Source organism: Rana temporaria, chromosome 4 (genome assembly GCF_905171775.1).
Source record: "Rana temporaria chromosome 4, aRanTem1.1, whole genome shotgun sequence".
NCBI lineage: Eukaryota > Metazoa > Chordata > Amphibia > Anura > Ranidae > Rana > Rana temporaria.
The window spans coordinates 53,002,111-53,026,355 of NC_053492.1; the positions used below are offsets into that span (position 1 = coordinate 53,002,111).

The 24,245-nt window shown below is 41.6% G+C and overlaps 1 protein-coding gene and 1 pseudogene across 1 annotated transcript in view; one reads left to right on the forward strand and one right to left on the reverse strand.

The window, feature by feature from the left end:
- Nucleotides 1–14,997, forward strand: part of LOC120936214 — a 28,074-nt gene extending 13,077 nt beyond the window's left edge. Inside the window, exons 6-7 of the mRNA XM_040348404.1 lie at nucleotides 8,913–9,195; nucleotides 14,293–14,997. Of these exons, the coding sequence (XP_040204338.1) occupies nucleotides 8,913–9,195; nucleotides 14,293–14,458 (449 nt within the window). The 3' untranslated portion in view covers nucleotides 14,459–14,997. The remainder of the gene's footprint in view (nucleotides 1–8,912; nucleotides 9,196–14,292) is intronic.
- Nucleotides 14,998–19,682: 4,685 nt separating this feature from the next.
- Nucleotides 19,683–19,813, reverse strand: LOC120938695 (annotated as a pseudogene).
- Nucleotides 19,814–24,245: the final 4,432 nt, after the last annotated feature.

Genomic DNA, 24,245 nt, shown 5'->3' on the forward strand with positions numbered 1-24,245 from the left:
AAATGGTTTCATAAATTAAAAAATAACAAAACAGTAACGTTAGCCCAATTTTTTGGTAAAATATGAAAGATGAGGTTACACCGAGTAAATAGATACCTAACATGTCATGCTTTAAAATTACGTACACTCATGGAATGGCGCCAAACTTGGTTACTTAAAAATCTCCTTAGGCGACACTTTAACATTTTTACAGGTTACCAGTTTAGAGTTACAGAGGAGGTCTAGGCTAGAATTGTTGCACACGCTCTAACGCACGCGGCGACACCTCACATGTGTGGTTTGAACGACATTTACATACGTGGGCGGGACTTACATGTGCGTACGCTTCTGAGCGTGAGCTACCAGGGACAGGGGCATTTTAATTTTTTTATTATTATTATTAATTTTTTATTTTACTTACTTATTTATTTTTTACACTTTTTTTTTCAATCGCTTTTATTCCTATTACAAGAAATGTAAACATCCCTTGTAATAGGAAATGTGTGTGACAGGTCCTGTTTAAGGAGAGATGCGGGGTCAATAAGACCCCACATCTCTCCTCCAGGCTGGAAAGAATGAGATCGTGAAAAAAATTCACAGATCTCATTCAAACTAGCCGCAATTGCGGTTTGTTTACTTACAGGGACCCAGGCGTGACGTCATCACATCGCGCCCCCGCGCCCTCCGACGGTCATAGAGATGACTGGTGACCATCTGGTCACCAGTCATCTCTATGGCAAACATCCGGCGGACGGCGATCATCTCTCCGGGCCCCCGATGGGACGGGAGAGTCCGGAGAAGCACCGGATGGCGGCGGGAGGGGGGATGTCCCCTCCCGCCGCCTGTAAGAACGATCTAGCGGCAGAACCGCCGCTATGATCATTCTTACGGTGCGCAGGATCGCCGCCTCTAAAAAATGATATCTCAATGATGCCTCTGGGTGCAGGCATCATTGAGATATCCCCCCGCAAAGCCCAAGACGTCATATGACGTCCACCCGGGATAACAGGTCCCCGCTTTGGACGTCATATGACGGACGGCGTGCGGGTATTAAGTGGTTAATAAAAAATAAAATAAAAATATATAAAAAAATAAATAAAAAAAAGGGGGGTTGCCATCTGGGGCCCTGTGGGCCTCCGGGCAACTTACAGGTGTACTGCCTGTACCCCCCTGATGGCCGCCCTGCAGAGTAGGGTGTAAACCAGATGAGTCATGTAGGTTCATCTCCATGTAACGGTTCATCTCCACGGCGACACACTTGTAATTCGGGATATACTGTAAATGTGTATTTTAAGAAGCAATCCAAATTAAAGGCAGCTACCAATAATAATGTATGTATATAAAAAATACACAAAAATGTAAGATATATAAGAAAAACTTCACTTTTGAAATATGTTGGTGAAATGTTTTAAATGTCTTACAAATGGAAAAGCTTTAATATAGAATATTTAAAAAAATAAAAAAATACACATTAAATTATATACACATAGTAAAACAGAAGAATAAACAAACCCTAGTAAATTAGCAATCTGCAATTCCAATCCCATTTTTGTTCTTTCAGTAAAAGTCTTACCCTACCTCCAGACAAAAAAAAAGCCCAGCAATTGAGATATCAACTAGAAAAGATACAATTTCTGGGGAAATTGTGTGATGTGTTCTTGCCTCCACCAATACTCCTGACTGGAGACAGTGCCCCTGGAGATGTAAACCTTTCAGCCTTGTGTGGGAGGAGCTAAAAATTCACTTCACAGCTGTGTGTGAGAAGTTATTCACCTCAGCGTTTCCTAGGAAACCAATGTTTGTTGATATGCAGCCTCTGAGCAGAGACCAGAAATTCTGGCTTTTTTTTTTAATACTTGTCCTTCTTCAGGCGATATTTTTTAAAATAAATAAATCGTACAGCGAATATCTTTATATTGTGTGAATCACAAGACCCAGACCTACATTTTGATGTATAGTATGTCTCTGAAATATTAAAATTGAAGGCACAGTCGCAGTTTAAATATTACTTGTCTATGTAGTGTAAAAACTGTGGGAGGAGTTACCATATCTATAGGGGGAGGAGTCTGTATTATCCAATCATGTTGCTTGTTTATTGTAAATTTGCATATTTCAGGAAAACACTTTCATTCCTTGAATTTTTATCCTTTCTTAGTAATAAATAATAAAACAATGATTCTGGGAGGGGGGAGAGTAAAACCAGTAATAGTTTAGTAGATATCGCCTGCAATAACAGCGAAAAAAAAAAAAAAAAAATGTTCTCTCCATAAGTTAACTGTAACAAATTTTCACTTGCTATAAATAGGGCTGAGAGCTAACTTAATATCTGCCTACGGGTAAAACGCCCTGAATACGCCCGTTCTCGATCTGTACACGGAAGCTAAGCTCGGTAGCCTGGGGTGAGTACTTGGAATAGGAGACGGTTCGCTTGCGGCTGTTGACCTCCTTAAGGAATCCACCAGGTCCTGTAGGCTTTTTGCTTTTCTTCCAGCAGGGGTCACTCTGCGTCATGGCTCTTTTTACATTCATTTTTACCCAAAACCCCCCCTCCCCAACCTGTAAGGGGCCGGGTGGTCCCCAGGGGCCCAGAATAAAATAAAATTTAATAATAATAATATAATATAATATATATATATATATAACAAATAAAAGAAATAAAATATATAAAAAAATATTAATTAATATAAATAAAAAAGGGGAGTTGTCATCCAGGGTCCTGGGGATTGTCCTGGGGATTGTCCCTTTAATAAAAAATAAAATAAAAATATATTAAAATATATATATTTTTTTATAAAAAATAAATAAATAAAGGGGGTTGCCATCTGGGGCCCTGTGGGCCTCCGGGCCCCTGGGAACCTCCGGACCCCTAAAAAAAATTGTCCCTTTAATAAAAAATAAAAAAATATATTAAAAAAAATATATATTTTTTTATAAAAAATAAATAAAATAAAGGGGGGTTGCCATCTGGGGCCCTGTGGGCCTCCGGGCCCCTGGGAACCTCCGGACCCCTAAAAAAAATTGTCCCTTTAATAAAAAATAAAATAAAAATATATTAAAAAATATATATATTTTTTTATAAAAAATAAATAAAAAAAGGGGGGTTGCCATCTGGGGCCCTGTGGGCCTCCGGGCCCCTGGGAACCTCCGGACCCCTAAAAAAATTGTCCCTTTAATAAAAAATAAAATAAAAATATATAAAAAAAATATATATATATTTTTTATATATATATATATATATATATATATATATATATATATATATATATATATATATATATATATATATATATAAAAATAATTAAAAAAAAATATATATTTTTTATAAAAAAATAATAAAAAAAAGGGGGTTGCCATCCGGGCCCCTTACAGGTGTACTACCTGATGGCGGCCCTGCAGATACAGTGCCAGTTGAATGTGGTGATATAAAAAAACGGAAGGTGCCACCAACGTAATAAAGTTGTCCGCTTACCAAAGGCAAGTTGTCTCAGATGTCGGTTTTCTTCTTCCAAGTGCTTATTCCGGTTTTCCATTCACCAGTTGTCAGTCTTGGTCAGGTGCTTTGACAGCGGCTGGCGGCCCATCTGTCAGAACCCCCCCCCCCAAAAAAAATTAGCTTTCCACCTACACCCCCCCCACCCCACCCCCACACACACACCAAAGACACCACTAACCTCCTTCTGCACAATTTATTTGATGGCAGCTGAATGTAAACAGCAGGTAGTGGGGGAACCATAGCCAGACTGCCATTGGCTGTTTCAATTTTAAAATTAGGCTGATTATTGCGCCCCCTTCCCACTGCCTGCTGTCAATCAGCAGAGGAAGACCTGAAGAAGAATGTTCTCCTTCAAATCCTCTCCTTTGCTGATTGACAACAGGCAGTGGCATATTTAAAAATATATGTTTAAATGTATTTTTTTTAGATGCTCAAAAATATCTGTCAAATATATTAAAAAAAATATATTTTCAAATATATGCCTTTGGAAAATATATTTTAATTTACATTTTTGGAATAGATGTAAAAATATATTCGCGTAGGCCAATATATTGTAAATATATTTAAAATATATATATTTTTTAAATAAATATATTGGAAATATATTTTTCTTCCGTATGGGTAAGTATGGACGTCGTTCCCGCGTCGAATTTTGAATATTTTACGTCGTTTGCGTAAGTCGTCCGTGAATGGGGCTGGATGTCATTTACGTTCACGTCGAAACCAATACGTCCTTGCGGCGTACTTTGGAGCAATGCACACTGGGATATTCCACGGACGGTGCATGCGCCGTTTGTGAAAAACGTCAATCACGTCGGGTCACAAGTTATTTACATAAAACATGCCCCCCTGTTCCAAATTTGAATTGGGCGGGCTTACGCCGGCCTATTTACACTACGCCGCCGCAACTTACGGAGCAAGTGCTTTGAGAATACAGCACTTGCCCGTCTAAGTTGCGGAGGCGTAACGGAAATCAGATACGTTACGCCCGCGCAAAGATACGCCGATCTACGAGAATCTGGCCCTATAATTCTAAAAGTATTGGAACGCCTTCCTTTACACGCACATGAACTTTAATGACATCCTAGTCTTAAACCATAGTGTTCAATATTGAGTTGGCTCACCCTTTGCAGCTATAACAGCTTCAACTGTTGCGGGAAGGCTGTCAACAAGGTTTAGGAGTGTGTCTATGGGAATGTTTGACCATTCTTCCAGAAGTGCATTTGTGGGGTCAGAGTATAAAAATCTTCAAAACACGGCTGTCAGCTAATGGAATTAGTCTTTTCTGGCTAGCATTATTAAGTTTATTGAGTTCTTGAAAGGCTCAGATTTGATTTTGTCAGCCACAGCTATGAACTGCAGAATTATTACCAGAACTTGTCAGGCTTTGATATTTTTTGAGAGGAGGAAAAAGAGAATTTTCTAAATATTCCTGTTAAAGATTATGAAAATGATTCTATTGATTTGGGCCAACAAATGTGACCACTTATTGGACCCTCTTCTTTAAGGCATACTGAGTAGACTTAGGGGTCAAATTTATGAATCTTCAACCATATACTGTACATAAGTTATTTGAAGACGCTGAAGTGAAAGGTCCATCAAGATGATTGTTGTTGCCCTTGCTACGAGTTGTTCAGCACTTATGTCAAATATCCAGGGCCAGACACATCCCTGTGTTCTTTCCCGGAAAAGCCGACTTTGAAAATTGTTATCAGCTGAGGGTTGAATACATTTACAATACAGATGGGTATTGATGGGTGTTGAATACATTTGCAAAGATGATGCCACAGCCAAATGATGCCTCAAAACAAAGTGCTATTTTTTTTAAAAATATAGGTCTACAGTATATAAAATAAGCCAAGTCTCTATCTAGAAAGCTTTGAAAATTGACAAGACTTTAAGTTAGAGTGAGTGTTTAAAAAAAACTCTAGCGAGAAAAATATTTAGACTTTCATTCATTACTACCTCTATATCCACCTCTCCTCTCCACATACCCTTTATACTGCCCCTATACCAACCTCTCCACATACGCCTTCAACTGTCCCTATACCCACCTCTCCTCTTCACATATCATTTATACTGCCCGAATACCCATCTCTCCTCATACCCCTTCTACTACCCACCTTTTTTCTCCACATACCTCTTCTACTGCCCCTACACCCACCCCCTCCTCTCCACATACCCCTTCTACTACCCCTATATCCACCTCTCCTTTCCACTTACCCTTTATACTGCCCCTATACCTACCTCTCCACATACCCCTTCTACTTCCCATATACCCACCACTCTACATGCTGTTCTACTGCCCCTATACCCACCTCTCCTCATACACCTTCTACTACCCCTGTACCCACTTCTCCACATACCCCTTCTACTACACCTATACCCACTTTTCCACATACCCCTTCTACTACCCCTATATCCACCTCACCTCTCCAAATACCCTTTATACTGCCCCTGTACCCACCTCTCCATGTACCCCTTCTACTGTCCCTGTACCCACCTCTCCACATACCACTTCTACTGCCCCTATACCCAATTCTCCACATACCCTTACTACTACCCCTATATCCACCTCTCCACATACCCTTTATACTGCCCCTGTCCCTACCTCTCCACATACCCCTTCTACCGCCCCTATACCCACCTCTCCACATACTCCTTCAACTGCCCCTATACCCACCTCTCCACATACCATTTCTACTGCTCCTATACCCACTTCTCCACATACCTCTTCTACTACCCCTATATCCACCTGGGCAGGAAGGGTGTGAAAGTGCCCAGTAGGCAAGTGGTTAAAGTAGTATTATATATTTCATCACATTTCTTAGGGGTTCAAGCAGGCAATGAGTAGGTGATATAACGCCTCCTCACTGCCTGTTTAATGATCTCTGAAGAGTGATCTGAATGTGGATTGCTCTTCAGAGAGCAAAGCTAGTGTGACTGAACTGTAAGGCCCCGTACACACGACCGAACATGTCTGCTGAAACTGGTCCGCGGACCAGTTTCAGCAGACATGTTCGGTCGTGTGTAGGCCCGAGCGGACAGGATTCCAGCATACATTTGCCCGCCGGGCCTTTTTCCAGCGGGCAAATATTTCTGGACTTGTTTTAAAACAGCCCGCTGAAATCCTGTCCGCTCGGACATGTTCGGTCGTCTGTACAGACCTACCGTACATGTCCGAGCGCCCGCCATCCCTCGCATGCGTCGAATGACTTCGACACATGCGTGGAAGCATTAAACTGGCAGGGCCGCCCACGTCACCGCGTCATCGTCGCGGCGACGGCGCGGTCACGCCCCGCGTATTGTTTACGCGCGGATTTCTGTATGATGGTGAGTACAGCCACTATACAGAAATCCCCGGGCAGACATGTACGGTGAAAACGGTCCGGCGGACCGGTTTCATCGTACATGTATGCTCGTCTGTACAAGGCATTAGAGTTAAAAATTAAGCAAGTAGAGGGAGAGTTGGACAGAACACACAGACATCATGCATTCTTTTCCCCCAGTCAGAGTATGTAATCAACATGATTTTTGCTGATAGAAATGAATGCATTAAGTCTGTGTTCTGTCTATCTGACATTGTCACTAAGGCTCTTCAACAGTCTGGTGTCTGAATAAATACAACATGAACAGCTTTTTGAGAGAATTCTGGTTCTGTTCTCCTCTTCCTCCATAATCTGCACTAAAAGAACAAAGTGTGTCTATGCTGCTGCAAAACCTCCTTCTCCCCCTCCCTGAAGTAAACATAAAAATAAAAAATAAATCACAGTGGACTTAGTGAGCTGAGGGGTTGTTTTAGCTTCTTCGTCTTCCTTTGGAACCGAAGTTAAAATGTGGCGGGAGGGTAAGGGGGAGGGGTTGGACAAATCATGATTGGCTAAGACTGATAAAAGTATTACAATGCACAGATCCCTCCCTCCCCTTGATCGGGCACTGGAATAACATCCTCCAGCCCTGCATCTTACTGCTGTGTGCCATTCTCTGGACATTACAGACTGGATATGTGTTTTGTACACACAGGGGTGGGAGTGCTGCTGGTATAAGGAGCTGGGTCTACCTGCAGTCATCATGACCAGCAGGAGACCCGGACTCTAAACTGACATCTTCCCTTAGGCACACAAGGTGGCTGCTGATTGGGGTGCTGAGAGGAATTTTTGGGGTGCTATAGCACTCACCTGACACCACCCCTACTCATCACATGCCAGAGCTCATGTGAGAACAAGTCCTCCCAGCTCTATCATATGGATGGAGCAAGAAAGGAGAATTGCTCTCCCACTGATCTCTGGCTGTCACTGAAGCATCGGGTACCACGGCTGTGCAGGCAGCCCGTTTTTACTAAGCCTGCACTCAATGCGGATTGTACCGCACTGTTTACAGGTGGTGGCGCCCCCGACTGTTGCCTATAGGTAGCACCGGCCCTGGACGGAGAAGAACAAAAACTTGTTCTTCAGAGTAGAAACCGGTGAAAAAAAAATTGTTAGAACAGTTGCAATGTACATTGATCACCCAGAGGGGATTGTTTTTTTTCTCAATAAAAATGGAGCTACTATGTAAATGCTAGCTGCCTGGATTTCATGCTAATGTAATAGTCCTATTGAGTTACTGACAAAGGACAAGCCTAGGTCCTAAATGACTTAGTTTGTAATATGGCAATATTACAATAAAGTGAATTGCTTGAAACCCTGAAGTTTGAACCACAAAAGACAGATTGGGTGCACTGACCTCACTTATGCCGCGTACACATGATTGGATTTTCCATCGGAAAAACTTTCAATGGTTTTTCCGCCAGAATTCCGCTCAAGCTTGGCTTGCATACACACGGTCACACAAATTAAGTTCAATGCTTCCGAGCATGCGTCAAATTGATTCCGAGCATGCGCCTGAATTTTGCTCGTCGGAATTGCTACAGACGATCGGATTTTCCAATAGAAATTATTTCTGTCTGAAAATTTGAGAACCAGCTCTCAATCCAACAGCAAAAGTCCGATGGAGCATACAGACGGTCGGAATTTCCGTTCAAAAGCTCAGATCAAACTTTTGCTGTCGAAATTTCCGATCATGTGTACATGGCATTAATGTTTATTTATTCTGGGTTAGTAATGCTGAATGAACTAAGTGGTTGCATCAGCATGACAGACATGACAGACAATTGGGTAGTGTTTCCAGATAGAGATCAGCAATTGCAACTTCCAAATTTGGACTTTGTATTAAAAAGAATATTAATATAATGTTGTTTATTCACAATGATCGTGTTTACCAAAAAAAAAAGTGTGCTCACAATAAAAATCCTTATTGTTTTATGAAGGCATGTAGCTGAATAAGTATTCATAGTTAACAGAAATTGTCTTTGAAAGTTCTTTATATTAGCAGTAAGACAGCCTAAACATCTATAAAGGTGCCTCTATCCTCTCTAAATATTTTTTTTCTTTTCAACCAGATAACCTCGCCCTTCAGGGCCGCGCAACCCAGTCCTCAACTTTTGAATTTTTAGGCTTAGGAATGAATGCTATAGATGGGAATACTGATCCGATATATGCCTCCAGGTCCTGCTTCTCTAGTAAAAGTGAACTGTCACCCTGGTGGAGAGTGGATTTGTTGGCAAGCTATAAAATATCCCATATAATGATCACCAACAGACTGGACTGCTGTGCAGAATATATTAATGGAGCAGAAATTCTTATTGGAGACTCACTAACCAACAATGGGAACAACAATGCAAGGTAAGCTCCTACCTACCCAAAACTCTTTCCAAATTTGTATTCTTTCACTTCATTCTCCATTCTTTCATGTCTACTGCTCTCCCCAATGCCTTTTCTTTGTCCTATCTTTCTTGCCATCCATCTTGCCTCTTTCTCTCCTATCCTTCTTCATATTCTTCTTCCTTTCATCTTCCTAGTCTTGTTGTGTCCCACCCGCCCTTTTCTCAACCATATCCTTCTTATTTTCTTCTTCCTAGTCTTGTTATGTCCCCCTCCCCTTTCATAAATTTCTTCTACTTTTCTTCTTCTTTGTCCTGTTTGTATGTAACTTATTTCTATTTCTGTTAAGACCCTTCCTGTTCTACAGTATATCCTATTTCTTCTGCTTTTTGTTTTGCTTTTTTTTGTACTACTGTAATTAACAGCCAATGTGTTTCGGGGGTCAGAAAAAAAACGTCCCCTTCATCAGGACTACAATAAAACACAATATAATATAAATGTTAATGCGACTAATACAATCATAGGTCCAACAATCATAGATTTCATAGAGTTATTATTGTATCAGTCACATTTACATTTACACTACAACATAGAGTGAGTATCCCAAGGCACCTAAGCCAACTGGTCTTAAAACGTAACTTTTATTAGTTCACAGATAAAATATTGAAAGTGTGTGAAAGAATGTATCGTGTTTTTACTTAACCACTTAAAGTGGAGGTTCACCCAAAAACTAAATTATTAACATTAGATTGAGGCTCGTTTTGTGAAGGGGAATCGGGTGTTTTTTTTTAAATCGAAGCAGTACTTACCGTTTTAGAGATAGATCTTCTCCGCCGCTTCCGGGTATGGGCTGCGGGACTGGGCGTTCCTATTTGGTTGACAGGCTTGCGACAGGCTTCCGACGGTCGCATACAGTGCGTCACGATTTTCCGAAAGTAGCCGAACGTCGGTGCGCAGGCGCCGTATAGAGCCGCACCAACGTTCGGCTTCTTTTAGGTACTCATGACACGATGTAACCATCGGAAGCCTGTCAAAAGCCTGTCAATCAAATAGGAACGCCCAGTCCCGAAGACCATACCCGGAAGCGGCGGAGAAGATCTATCTCTAAAAGGGTAAGTACTGCTTCGATTTAAAAAAAAACACCCGATTCCCCTTCACAAAACGAGCCTCAATCTAATGTTAAAAATTGTTTTTTGGGTAAACTCCCGCTTTAAGGACCGCCTCCTGCACATTTACGTTGGCAGAATGGCATGGCTGGGCACAAGCACGTACATGTACGTCCTCTTTAAGTGTCCAGCCGTGGGTCGCAGGCTCCGTGACTGCGGCCGCGGGACTCGCGGACCCGATCTCCGCTGGAGTCCCGCGATCGCTCCCCGTGTAAACACAGCTTCCCCGTTCTTCACTGTGGCGCTGTCATTGATCGTGTGTTCCCTAATATAGGGAAACACGATCAATGACGTCACACGTCCAGCCCCGCCCCCTACAGTTAGAAACACAGATGAGGTCACACTTAACCCCGTCAGCGCCCCCTAGTGGTTAACTCCCAGACTGCAATTGTAATTTTCACAGTAAGCAATGCATTTTTTGCTGTGAAAATGACAATGGTCCCAAAAATGTGTCAAAATTGTCCGATGTATCCGCCATAATGTTGCAGTCACGAAAAAAATCGGTGATCGCCGCCATTAGTAGTAAAACATTTTTTTTTATAAAAATGCAATAAAACTATCCCCTATTTTGAAAACACTATAAATTTTGCGCAAACCAATCGATAAACGCTTATTGCGATTTTTTTTCACCAAAAATAGGTAGAAGAATATGTATCGGCCTAAACTGAGGAAAAAAAATGTTTTATATATTTTTGGGGGGTATTTATTATAGCGAAAAGTAAAAAATGTTGCATTTTTTTTCAAAATTGTCGCTCTATTTTTGTTTATAGCGCATAAAATAAAAACTGCAGAGGTGATCAAATACCACCAAAAGAAAGCTCTATTTGTGGGAAAAAAGGATGCCAATTTTGTTTGGGAGCCACTTCGCACGACCACGCAATTGTCAGTTAAAGCGACGCAGTGCCGAATCGCAAAAACTGGCCGGGTCCTTTACCTGCCTAAAGGTCCGGGTCTTAAGTGGTTAAAGGGGTCACCTCAAAAAATGAAAGATGAGAGATTACCACGGTGGTCCCAACCTGACCTGGGTTCTTTAACCACTTGCCGCCCGCCAATGACAGATTGACGGCGGCAAAGTGGTTGTAGAATCCTGACCGGACGTCATATGACGTCCTCAGGATTCTTAGCCGCTGCGCGCCCCCGGGGGCGCGCATCGCGGCGATCGTTGTTGCGGGGTGTCAGTCTGACACCCCGCAACACCGATCTCGGTAAAGAGTCTCTCACGGAGACTCTTTACCTCGTGATCAGCCGTGTCCAACCACGGCTGATCACGGTGTAAACAGGAAGAGCCGTCGATGGCTCTTCCTCACTCGCGTCTGACAGACGCGAGTAGAGGAGAGCAGATCGGCGGCTCTCCTGACAGGGGGGGTTCGCGCTGATTGTTTATCAGCGCAGCCCCCCCTCGGATCGCCACATGGACCACCAGGGATGCCCACCAGGGAAGGGCAAAACAAAAAAAATCGAGAAAAAAAAAGTCAAAAAAAAAAAAAAAAAAAGTCTGAAAATAAAAAAGTCTGGGAAAAAAAAAAAGGATGCAAAAAAAAAGAAGCCAATCAGTGCCCACAAATGGGCACTGACTGGCAACAAGTAAATCAGTGCCGCCCCACAGTGTCCATCAGTGCCGCCCCACAGTGTCCATCAGTGCCGCCCCACAGTGTCCATCAGTGCCGCCCCACAGTGTCCATCAGTGCCGCCCCACAGTGTCCATCAGTGCCACCCCACAGTGTCCATCAGTGCCACCCCACAGTGCCCATCAGTGCCACCCCACCGTGCCCATCTGTGCCACCCCACAGTGCCCATCTGTGCCGCCCATGAGTGCCCATCTGTGCCGCCTATGAGTGCCCAGTGCTGCCCATGAGTGCCCATCAGTGCCACCCATGAGTGCCCATCAGTGCCGCCCATGAGTGCCCATCAGTGCCAACTATGTGTGCCCATGAGTGCCGCCTATGTGTGCCCATCAGTGCCGCATACCAGCGCCGCCAATCAGTGCCACCTCATCTGTGCCCGTCAGTACTACCTCGTCGATGTCCATCAGTGCCATCTCATCTGTGCCTATCAGTGCCACCATATCAGTGCCCATAATTGAAAGAGAAAACTTACTTATTTACAAAAAAATTACAGAAAAAAATAAAAACTTATTTTTTTTCAAAATTTTTGGTCTTTTTTTAGTTGTTGCGCAAAAAAAAAAAATCGCAGAGGTGATCAAATACCACCAAAAGAAAGCTCTATTTGTGGGTAAAAAAGGACGCCAATTTTGTTTGGGTACAATGTAGCATGACCGCGCAATTGTCATTCAAAGTGCGACAGTGCTGAAAGCTGAAAATTGGCTTGGGCAGGAAGGTACGTAAGTGCCCTGTATGGAAGTGGTTAATATTTAATACAGCAAATATCTTCCCTGCTCCTGAACAGGATCTCTCTGGCTGTATAGTAGAACTATCTGATCTGCTGGCTTTGTGGCAAACTGTCTATCTGCAGAAGGCTACTTTAATACCCTACCTGGAATACGATAGATAACCTGACCGGTGCCTATAAACTGTTTATAGTCTGATGAATATAGCTCAGCTCAGATAATTGTATCATTAGTTCTATCTGTAGTATCTGCTTAGATTTTCTATCAAATCTACAGCTCTACTCCAGCCATTCTGTCTATATCAGTAGTTCAATAAATGCTACCTTATTATAGATCATATTCTCTCTCTAATGACCACCATTAATTTCTCATCAAACTGAGGTGCTATACCCCTACTGAAGCCATGTATACCCACAACCAAGAACAAGAACTCCCCAAATTAAATAAAAGCCCAAAATAACCTACATGTTTTGCTTAAAACAAAGCTTCGTCAGAGTTAAAGTGCAAAAAATAAACGAAAGTGAGTGCATAGTACTCAAAAATAACGTGGGAGGTGAAAAATGATCCCCACATGGCAAATCATAAAATGGCCAAATTTGAGTTGAAATTTGAAATTGTTGTTTTCTCTCCTATTTATAGACAATCTCTCAATACGTATTGCCGTAATTTTGAATCTATATGTGCGATCGAGTAATTATCCTCACGCATTTGTTATATTGCATCTTGTGGAGAGATAGGAGGAGGCACTCTGAGTTCTATAATAAGAATGTACAGCGGAACCTTGGATTATGAGCATAATCCGTTCCAGGAGAATGCTCATAATCCAAAGCACTCACATATCAAAGCGAGTTTCCCCATAGAAGTCAATGGAAATGAAAATAATTTGTTCCGCATTGACTTCTATGGTATGCAATATTGCATGTTGCCAGAGGTAGGGGGGGGCACCGGAGAGCCTCGGAAACACTCGGAAAGGCTCGGGGACAGTTTGGCTGAACTCGGAAAACCTCAGAAAGGTTCGGGCGGATTATTTCCCAGTTTTTCCGAGCATTTCCAAATGACTCCAATTGGCTCTGCGAAGCTACAGTGCCCCCCAACCTCAGGCCAGGTGCTGCACACCGCTGTGGCTTGAATCCTGCTCATATTGCGAGACGGTGCTCGTATTGCGAAACGGTCGTTAACCGCGTTACTTGCAATCCGAGATTTCCCTGTATATGTTATATGAATATTATACACCAATCTCTTGTATGTTTTTTTGGACCCTTCTTTTCCATATCCATCTTCTATTTTTTGTTTTCCCGTTGTTATGTCCCTTCCCTTTCTCTACGCTTTCATATCCTTCCTTATCTATTTTTCTTCTTCCTAGTCTTGTTTTGTACAATCCCATTCCATACACTTTATCTTTTACCTTTCTTTTCTCTCATCTTCCTCTGTCCCCTCCCCCCCCTCTTTCATGGCATTTTTCTGCTACCTTTTCTCCTTGTTTATCCTGTATGCTTTCCTTTCTCCTCTTCTCATTTTTATCCTTATACTTTTCTTCTTCCTAGTTCTCTTCTCTCTTTTCAATTCCTTCCTACTGCAACAAATCTCTGTTTACTGTTTTTTTAGATGTGCTCAGATTACAGCAATACCACTGGGTACCACTTTGACCTTCCATTGTTTTGATATGAAGGGCCGCTATGTGAACATTGTCCTACCTGGAAAAACAACATATCTAACATTTTGTGAAGTACAGATCTACGGTACACCTGTGTCGGAATGCTCTGCCTGCTAAAAATGATGAGAATCCATAATATAAATACAACAATATAATTAAATTTGGGTGAATGCAGGAAGGCAAATTAACCTCTCAACTACTGGAGACTCTAAAGAACCCCAGGAGGATATCTTCCCCCAAAGACCTTGGTTCAATCACTGATGTAGCAAACATAGAGTTAAGGTCTCTGAGGGAGAATCTCTTCACTGCTACAAATAGACACATTTATATTTCCCTAAATATAGGTAAATATATTCATTACAAAAAGTAAATAGTAGGAACTGTAAGGTACCAGATTTTATCTTGTGTGCCACAACCAAACTGCTGTCAGTGCCACTGGAAACATTTGTATTTTACAGCCTCACATAACTGGGCATAGTGATTAGTTACTCAGGTCACAAGCACTGCATTATAATATAAAAAAAGTGCAGCGCTAAAATAATTTATAAAAAGTGACAAAAATTCGTAGCATAAGAGAGGGGAATAATGTATCCATGTAGTTAAAACGTTAATAAAATGAAAAAAAGACCATAAAGCAAAGTCCAACAATCATCAAAGAATGTTCTCCTCTGTGCTCTGTGATAGATGACAGACAAGTGTAGAAAACTCTGATGCTGATCGAGATTGGCAGCAAAAAGAAACCATGATTCACAACCCAGACAGATTATTGAAGCTGCTTACCAGATAACATTGACCACTAAACCATAGGTGGTCAGAACAAGCATGGGAAAATAAGACCTCCCTCCAACCATAGTTAATGATGTTCCAACGGCACTCAAAGGTAAAAAGAAGAGAAGCGCTGTCATAGTGCAGTATAATATAAAATGCTTTTTTGGCAAGGTAAAAAGAGGCACTTATGAGATTCTAGGATAAAAAAGTTCAGCAAGTGTCCAAAAAACAGCATCTGCTGTGCTCCCATGACCTCCCCTCTGGGCATGGATTAGGCCAACCAATCAGGGATGAATAACTTGAGCACGCCACCATTGTAGGCCCCAACCTATGCGTTTCATCATATATGACATTGTCTAGAAATGGGTTGAAGTGATATCTCATCACGTTGGTGGGTTATAAATATAGCGGCATCGCCATCTTCACTGCTGGCCACGAAATGCTCTTACATACTGAAATAGTGCCATCAGTAGAGGAAAGGATAATATATAATAAAAGCCTGCAATTAAATACAAAATTACCACCATCTAATGGAGAAAAAACACACACAATTAGTATCCAAAGATGAAGCTGGAAATTCAACCGGAGCAAAAGCAATTTTTATAGATATTTGTAAAAAAAAGCCGGTAGAGGTAGTCCATGGGAACACTGCAGCTAAAAAACATATTATAGAAACCTCAAAATACACAAAAATTGATACAATAAAAAAATAATATATACAAATTTAAGGGAATATAGTAATGAAAAAAATATAATATAAAAAAAAAGAGAAAAAGAAGCCTTTCATAGACTGAAAAAAGACTGCTTTGGGGGGGGGGGGGGGGGGCGGGTCAATAACATTAGGAGCAACTTTATGTTGCAGGACCTTTTCATCCTTATACACAATACCCCGTCATATTTAAGAACTCCCCAATGTTTTTTAAGTATTCTTTTAATCGCACGATATTGAATAGAATAACTAGTAGTCAAGGACCACACAAACCTATTATCAATAGACACCTCAGTAGCGGCACTCTTCTTGTACAGCATAGCCTCTCTATCCATGTTACCAACCTGGGCAATAGTATCATCAATGTTAATTTCAGAATGTCCCTTCTCAAGAAGTCTAGACTTAAGAAAAAAAGCCTGTTGATAGAGATCAGGAAAATTAATACAATTACGCCTAATACGTTGAAACTGGCTTTTATGAACTGCATTAAGCCAAGAGGGGTTATAGCAGTTAGACCTGGGTATATATGCATCATGGTCAGTTTCCTTAAAATAGGTAGTGGTTATTAGCTGGCCATCCTCCACCTGGATATTTAAATCTAAAAAATGTATTTGATGATTACTTGCCATATGTTGTAGCATAATCCCTCTTTCAATTTGGTTTCGATTTTGGGAAACTCAAGTCACCCTCCAAAAGTAGGAGGACATCATCAATGTACCTCCTCCATAGGCTTAATTGTTCAGGTGGGTTACCAATGTTCTGTTCCTAAAGTGATACTAAAGACTCAGTTTAAAAAAAAAAAAACAACAAACATGTTATACTCACCTGCTCTGTGCAGTGGTTTTGCACAGAGCAACCCAGATCTTCTTGGGTCCCTTGCAGGCAGCTTGCTATGGGGGCACCCAAGCCAAGCCACTGCTCTGTGAGTCCATTCAGACATGGAGCCGCCATTCGGCTTCGCCCCCTTCCCCCCATTTTCTCACTGACTTTAATTGACAGCGGCGGGAGCCAATGGCACCATGCTGCCATCTCAGCCAATGAGGAGGGAGTGTCCTGGGGAGCTCAGACACTCCTGCAACATCGCAGGATCGAGATAGGCTCAGGTAAGTATTAGGGGGGTTGAGGGGGGCTGCTGCACACAGAAGTTTTTTTTAGCTTACTGCATAGAATGCAGTAGGAAAAAAAAATCTGACTTTGCAAACACTTTAAGTCTAGATTTCTTGAGAAGGGATGTTCTGAAAGGAATATTGATTATACTATTTCCCAGGTTGGTAACATGGATAGAGAGGCTATGCTGTGCAAGAAAAGAGGTGTGTGAGGGTGGAGATAAGAGGCGAGCCATGGGGTGGTTCTAGGGGTGGGTAGGGGATCACAGACAGGCGTAGCATGGGGGAGGGGGTTGAGTTCCTGCATCTTTTCTCTGGGAAAAAAAGCCCTGTTTTTCTGTATTCTATCTATATTTTTCTGTATTCTATCTGAGCTTAATCACTTTATTAGAATCCTCTGGAAATTGTATTTTGTGTGGTTGTGCTTATTCACATTACTTTATAGGGGTTTTAATTTTTTTTTGCTCTATCCAAAACTAAGAAAACAAAGTGTGGGTTATAAAAAAACAATATGCTGCTTGCAATCTATTTTCAATTCACAATGTAGCATCTATGTACATTAAGGCTGATTTATAAAAGGATTTGAGAATCTTCACTCTAAATATTCACTTCAATCATCCAATTAGGTGAAAAGCAAATTACTGTTTACTATTTTCATCTGCACAAGATTGGGTATTAAGTGAAGATTCTCAACTTCAGCAAACCAGACTTAAAGTGTATGTGTAGGGGTTGAGTGAGTGAGTGAAAAACTTGTAAAGCGCAACACATACAAACTGAATCGCCCTTGGGCGCTGTTTCCATTCCCGGGGTAAGGAAGCTCCTCAACCTCAGAAGAGATGGGTTTTAATCTTTCTCCTGAAGGCCAAGTAGTCCTACTCTCGTCGGATGGTAGTTGGTAACGCATTCCACAGCCGAGGTCCCTGGACTGCAAATCTTCATCTTGGGGTGAACATGGAATAACATAGACTCCTACAGAGCCTTAAGGTGGTTGTAAACCCTTAGATTTACCCACAGGAATGACTAGCCTCCGGAGATACACAGAAATGAAGCAAATCCTCTTACATGAGTTGTACCTGGTTATCTCTCTCTTCTCTAGAGTTTTCTAAAGCACAAAGATCAAAGACTATTTCTGAGCTTCCAGAAGGCAGAGGGCAAGGATCTAATGTCACACTCTACACAGCACAGAGCTAAGTATAACCTCAGACCTAAGTGGAGGAAATGGACACACCCCTATCTACACAGTCACATAGGGAAACATGCACAGCTAAGGCTGCCAGTCACCTATGGTGTGCTGGATGGGGAGGTGGCCTGGTGTTAAGTTAAAGTTAAACTGTCGGGAGTGACTCATGCAGATAGCAGAGGAGACAGCAGACACAATTCACATTAGGTGCTTTGCATTGAAGCTAGTACACACTATAGAGGGATATGATTTGTTGACTTTTTGTTTCAGAGGCATTCAACCACTTTATCCACCACAATACCAGGCACTTTTACCTCCTTCCTGTCCAGTCCAATTTTCAACTTTCAGTGCTGTCACACTTTGACAATTGCGCGGTCGTGCAACACTGTACCCAAGCTAAATTTTTATCATTTTGTTCACACAAATAGAGCTTTTTTTTTAATGTTATTGAATCACCACTGGGTTTTTACTTTCTCCTAAATAAATGATAAAAGACTTTGTGTCTGTTATAAAATTTTGCAAAAAAAAATAATCTTTTTTTTTTTTTTCTTGAAAAGCCTGTGGCGTGCAAAACACAACCCAAAAACTCCACCCGGTGCAGGGAAAAATGTGCACACACATAAAGAGTGACATCACAAAAAACTGCGACGGGTGCATACGTCAGTGGTCCTCCGAAGAGGACCCGTCTCTGATCCCCCGGGGCGTTAGGCTCCTGACAGGGACTAGATTTACTGTGGTCCATACAGCCGAAGCCATATGGACCCATCTTGGTCCAAGCAGCCGAAGCCACAAGGACCCAACATCCTCGGAGGGACTGCCGAAACAGAACCCTCCTCAGTGAGGCTCCCCCGAAGGGAGACCCCATGAGAGCCGGTGAACCTAACCAGAAGGCCGAGTCCACCAACTCCCAAGACTTTCAGAGACCGGCCCGAGGACCAGCACCCTACTCGCCACACATAAAGTGCCAAGCACCAAACAAAAAAAGTGACAAAACAAACAAACACGGGGAAAAATAAAAAAAGGAAAGTGGGGAGAAGGAAGATGGGAGAGTGAGGTAAAGTGACCAATGTGCAATACATTGGCCGGCCCTCCGGCCAGGAAGCAAAAATTCCTCTGGTCCTAGCCAAAAGGCCCGGCCCTAGAGGCAGGTGTGAAAAGTGTGTTGTGGAGATCAGTGACCTGAAGGTGCCACACGATGAGTGCCCCTCAAACACTCGTGCAATGTATGGCACCCCTGGACTGCCACTCCAGGGGCACAATCTCCACAGGCTTTTCAACGGTCCCTAGCCCCCGGTCCGGACCGGCAGCACCCTTCCCAGCCAGGAAGGTGGGAGAAGAGGTCGGGGAGAGCCTACTGACGCAGACTCTACCCACAACCCCTAACTCTCCCACCTAATCACATTCTGGAAGTACTACCCGCTCCTTCCCGGTTAAAGGAGAAGCAAGGGTTCCCTCCAGAACAACTGACTGGGGCAGATACCACCAAATCCAGGCCAACGGCCAGGGACCCGGCCTCTTGGCTTCGACCTCATGCCTCTCTGTCCCGATCAGAAGGCTTCCACCTCCACGCCAACAGGCTTAGCGTCCGCCGACTGCCATCCCTTTCCCCCTGCCACAGGGTACCGGAGACAGTCAGCTTAGCACCACCTATTGGCAACTGATAAGAACAGATACTACACTTGATCTTAGCCAAAAGGCAGAGAAGCGAAAAAATAATCTTTCCTTATCAATCTATGTCAAAGTGTAATATGCTACATTTCTTTGGTGAAAATAATCCAAATCAGTGTATATTATTTAGTCTGTAGGAAAGTTATAGAGTCCACAAACTATGGAATATATATGTGAAAATTGATCACTTCTGATGTACTGATGACCTATCTCATTTCAAATTCCCCCCAAATTACCCTTTTTTGGAAAGTAGACAGTCCAAGGTATTTAGTAAGAGGCATGGCAAGTTTTTTGAAGTTGCATTTTTTTGTCAACATTTTTGGAACAAGGATTTTTTTTAAAAAAAAAACTTTATTTTAACATGCTGTCACCAGTGCAGTACAATGTTATCATATAACAGGTGTTGTGGCTCTCAGGGACACTGACTGCCACAGCTAGCCAGTAATTGATCCAGATAATGCACAGCTTACTTCATTGACTGTTTTATAGTAAGGTCCAGGTCACACTCTCTCCCTGTCAGCTCCAAGACATCACAACTGACCCAAGCCCTATGATGGTCGTTCAGCCAAAAATAGGAGCGGACACAGGAGCAGACACAGAGTGCTCTCCCCTCACTGCACATACCCATCATGGAGGGAACACAGCTTACACCAAAATAGCACAAGCAGTGGTGGATTTATTTACACCAAAGATCACAGAGGCTGTGGATAAAGTGGCTTCCCAGGAATAAGAGCACTTCCGCAGGGATTTACAGGAGCCCTCTCAAAGGCTTACACAGGTTGAGCAGAGAATATTTGCATTTGAGCATAAGCAGGCATCTCTCACTATTTCTAAACACATTAATCCCTAGAAACTCTTGTTGAATAGACTGAAAAGACCTAGAAAATCACTCTAGACAAAATAATCTTAGAGGTATAGGTTCCCCAGAATCTTAAAGGGGGAACTTGCTTATGGATATTTGTTCTAAACTAACACATGAGGCTCTGGGAATCACAACATGCATGGCAGAAAGGGTTTACAGAGTTGGGGCACATTCAGAAGATCACACAACACCTAGACCGGGTTACAACCCACTTTCTTAATTATACCAACAAAATGGTGATTCTTCAAAATTATAGGAAAGCAAGATAGCTCAATAGATGGGCAAAAACTGCTACTCTTTGCAGATTACACAATAGAAGTCACACGCCAATGTACTCTATTCCAGAAACATGTAAAATGTACTCTTGCTTGTCTTCTATCATAAATCACCTACAAGATTTTAAATCTCCATCAATAGCCAAAAGCTATCTGGAGTCTCTTACAATTACTCCTCAGAGTTTTGCTAACTTTCTGTCAGAGATGAAGGCTCTCCAAAAGTGTCCAGGAGCCAATCTCCGAAACAGCAATGTAGCCCCAGGAAAACTCCTAAGCGGTTGCGCTAAACTGGACAGGTAGGACAACTTATAACATGTTGAGGAATAACACATCTACAATAACTGCAGGACACAATGTATGTAGGCGAAACTGGCTGTTGGTATATTATTAATTGCTAGGTATGTGAGCTTATCCATGTAATTATCAGAATTTAGGCTGCAGTGCTTCTGTAATCAATTTATTTTGTCTTTACTGCATTCAACCACTTCTCAACTTAATGCTAAACGTATGCTAGCCGGATCTCCACATTATTACCTGATACAAAGCTACAAAGGGCTCAGAGGTTGCTTGGATATAAGATAGTGGAGTACTTTATGTGTAAAAAATATTAGTGCATACTGGTTTATGGTATATTTTATTTTGTTTTATGTGTTAATTTGACAATTCAGAATATTTTGTTTTTTATATGCTCAAGGAAATGTGTCCTAAATAATGTTGGTATTTAATGGGTCAATAATTATTCCTCAAACACTAATAGCCCAAAGCACAAAATGTAAACTCGACCCACATTACAATATTAAGGCTGGGTTCTCACTAATACCGTACAAGGCTCGCAGCAGGGGTCACACTAGTGCAAATTGGATTCAGGTTCCACCGCATCCTATACGCATGACAGGAGATTGTATAACCAGCTCTCTATGGAGTCCTGTGTGTCTTTGGCTCTGTGTTTCAGGGCCAAATTCAGGCAAAAAATTGGCCCTGAAACCTAGACACACAGGACACACAGCACTCCTTAGAAAACCGGTAACAATCTCCTGTCATGCGAATAGGATGCGGAGAAAAACCCCGCATCCAATTCGCACTAGTGTGAACCATGCCTTAGTTAATCATTTTTTTTATTAAAGGTATAACTTGGAATGTCAGGGGGCTAAGATCTCCTAAAAAGGGAACGAAGGTTCTATGCCATTTAAAGCATTTTCACGCAGATGTTGTCAGGAGACATACAATGTCTCCATTAATCATGGATGGGAGAGGTTAAAGGATCTTCTGCAGTAGGAGGAAAAGCAGGTATAGCCATTCTTTTACATAAAAACGTACTATATAAACTAATCTCGATGGATGCAGACCATTCTGGTTGTAAGCTAACAATTAATTTAGCTATAGCTTCCCACAAAATTGCAATTACAAACATTTATGCAACAAATTCACCGTTGTAAATCTTTTTTCCAAGATCTAACTGACTGGGTGTTGAAGGTTCCTGAAAACATATGTATAGTGGATGGAGACTTTAACTAAATCATAGATCTTTACTACAAATCTGTAGGATAAGAGATTCCAACCCTAACTTACCTACTTCCACAGCCCTAACTTATATGACCTCACTGCTTAATCTGTCAGATGTATGATGATTGTTTCACCCCACAGATTCTGGAAAGTATTCACAGTCACTAAATATCATGAATCAGTAGACATGTGCGGCGTCAATATATTTGTTTCGTTTGGTTCCATTCCGTTTCGTATTAGACGAAAATTCATATTTTGTGATTCGTGTCCTAAATTCAATTTGGAATTGTTTCGTACAAAATACTGTCAGAATGTTTATACTGAAATATTAAAATAGTTTTGTATTAATGGAAATATGAAAATCTTTGATTTGGGAGATTTACAACTTCCTACAACATCAAACAAGAAATCCTAAGTTCTTTGATCCGTGCTAGTTTGAAGACAAGTAACACAAATTAATATTTAAAATTATATATATTTATTAACTAAAGATACAGAAAAATCAGGCATAATTCATGATAAAACAAATAAATGATATACTTCTACAATCAGAGATAAATGGTTATTAATGTTCAGATAATATTCACATATATTTCTACCTCTATATTCTAGCTCTATATTACAAGATTTATCCACAGTTCAATACTTAAATGATACTTGTATATTTAAACCTGGTAACTTGTGAAATGTCTTCACGTTACTTCACGGAAGGTGTAAACAAACTGTGTTTACTTTAACACTATGTTATCTTTCTTAAAACAAACAGACCTTCTCTTAGAGCCCATTCACACCTAGGCGTTTTGTCGCCTGTAGTGTGATGCCCGCTGCCGCCCCGACACGCCAGAGGGATGATTTAACATTGCCCTCTATGGAGATGGTTCACATCTCCACGCCTGCTGCCTGCCGCCTGCCGCCTGAAAAAAAGTCCCGGACCTTTTTTTCAGGCGGCTTTCGGCGTTCAGCATAGGAGATGGGAACCATCTCCATAGGGGGACAATCTAGGGGCACATCTAGGCGGACAATCGCTGCGTTTTGTCGCCGCAAATCGCGGTACAAAATGCCGCTATTTGTCGCCGCAATTCGCGGGACAAAACACCGCGATTTTGTCCGCCTAGATGTGAATGCAGCCTAACCCTCTTAAGCGTGCGCAGACAAATGTCATATTACAAGATTTATCCACAGTTCAATACTTAAATGATACTTGTATATTTAAACCTGGTAACTTGTGAAATGTCTTCCCGTTACTTCACGGAAGGTGTAAACAAATTTTGTTTACTTTAACACTATGTTATCTTTCTTAAAACAAACAGACCTTCTCTTACCCTCTTAAGCGTGCGCAGACAAATGTCATATTGTGCACATGGCTTGACAATACAATCAAGGCTTATGTTAAATTTAGGATGAATCTCTTTTACACATATATTATTATAAAAACATTGTACAAATCTAGCTTTAGCTTTATAAAGACAGACAAAACTGTATGTCTTTTAATATTTGGAATATAATTATTTCATACTGCAGTTAAAAAATAATATAACTCCAAGTTGCTCTGCTATATATAATTAAATGGTTTTAGTTAACGTATATGCAAAACTCTTCAGTTACCAAAAGGTATATTAAACAGAATAATACGTTACCAGTAGTTAAGGGTTCTGTCCCGTTATGAGTCTCATAAAGGGACCTCTCCCAACATTCGTACATGTTTGCGTTAAAAGATCTCCTCCTTCCAGCTCCTGTCCTCCTGAGAGTTAGTCAGATGTCAAGCCAGCGAGATCTATTTAGAGAGACCCCTTACTGCTATATCAGCTGCTACTTTTATCTTACTCCCAAAAG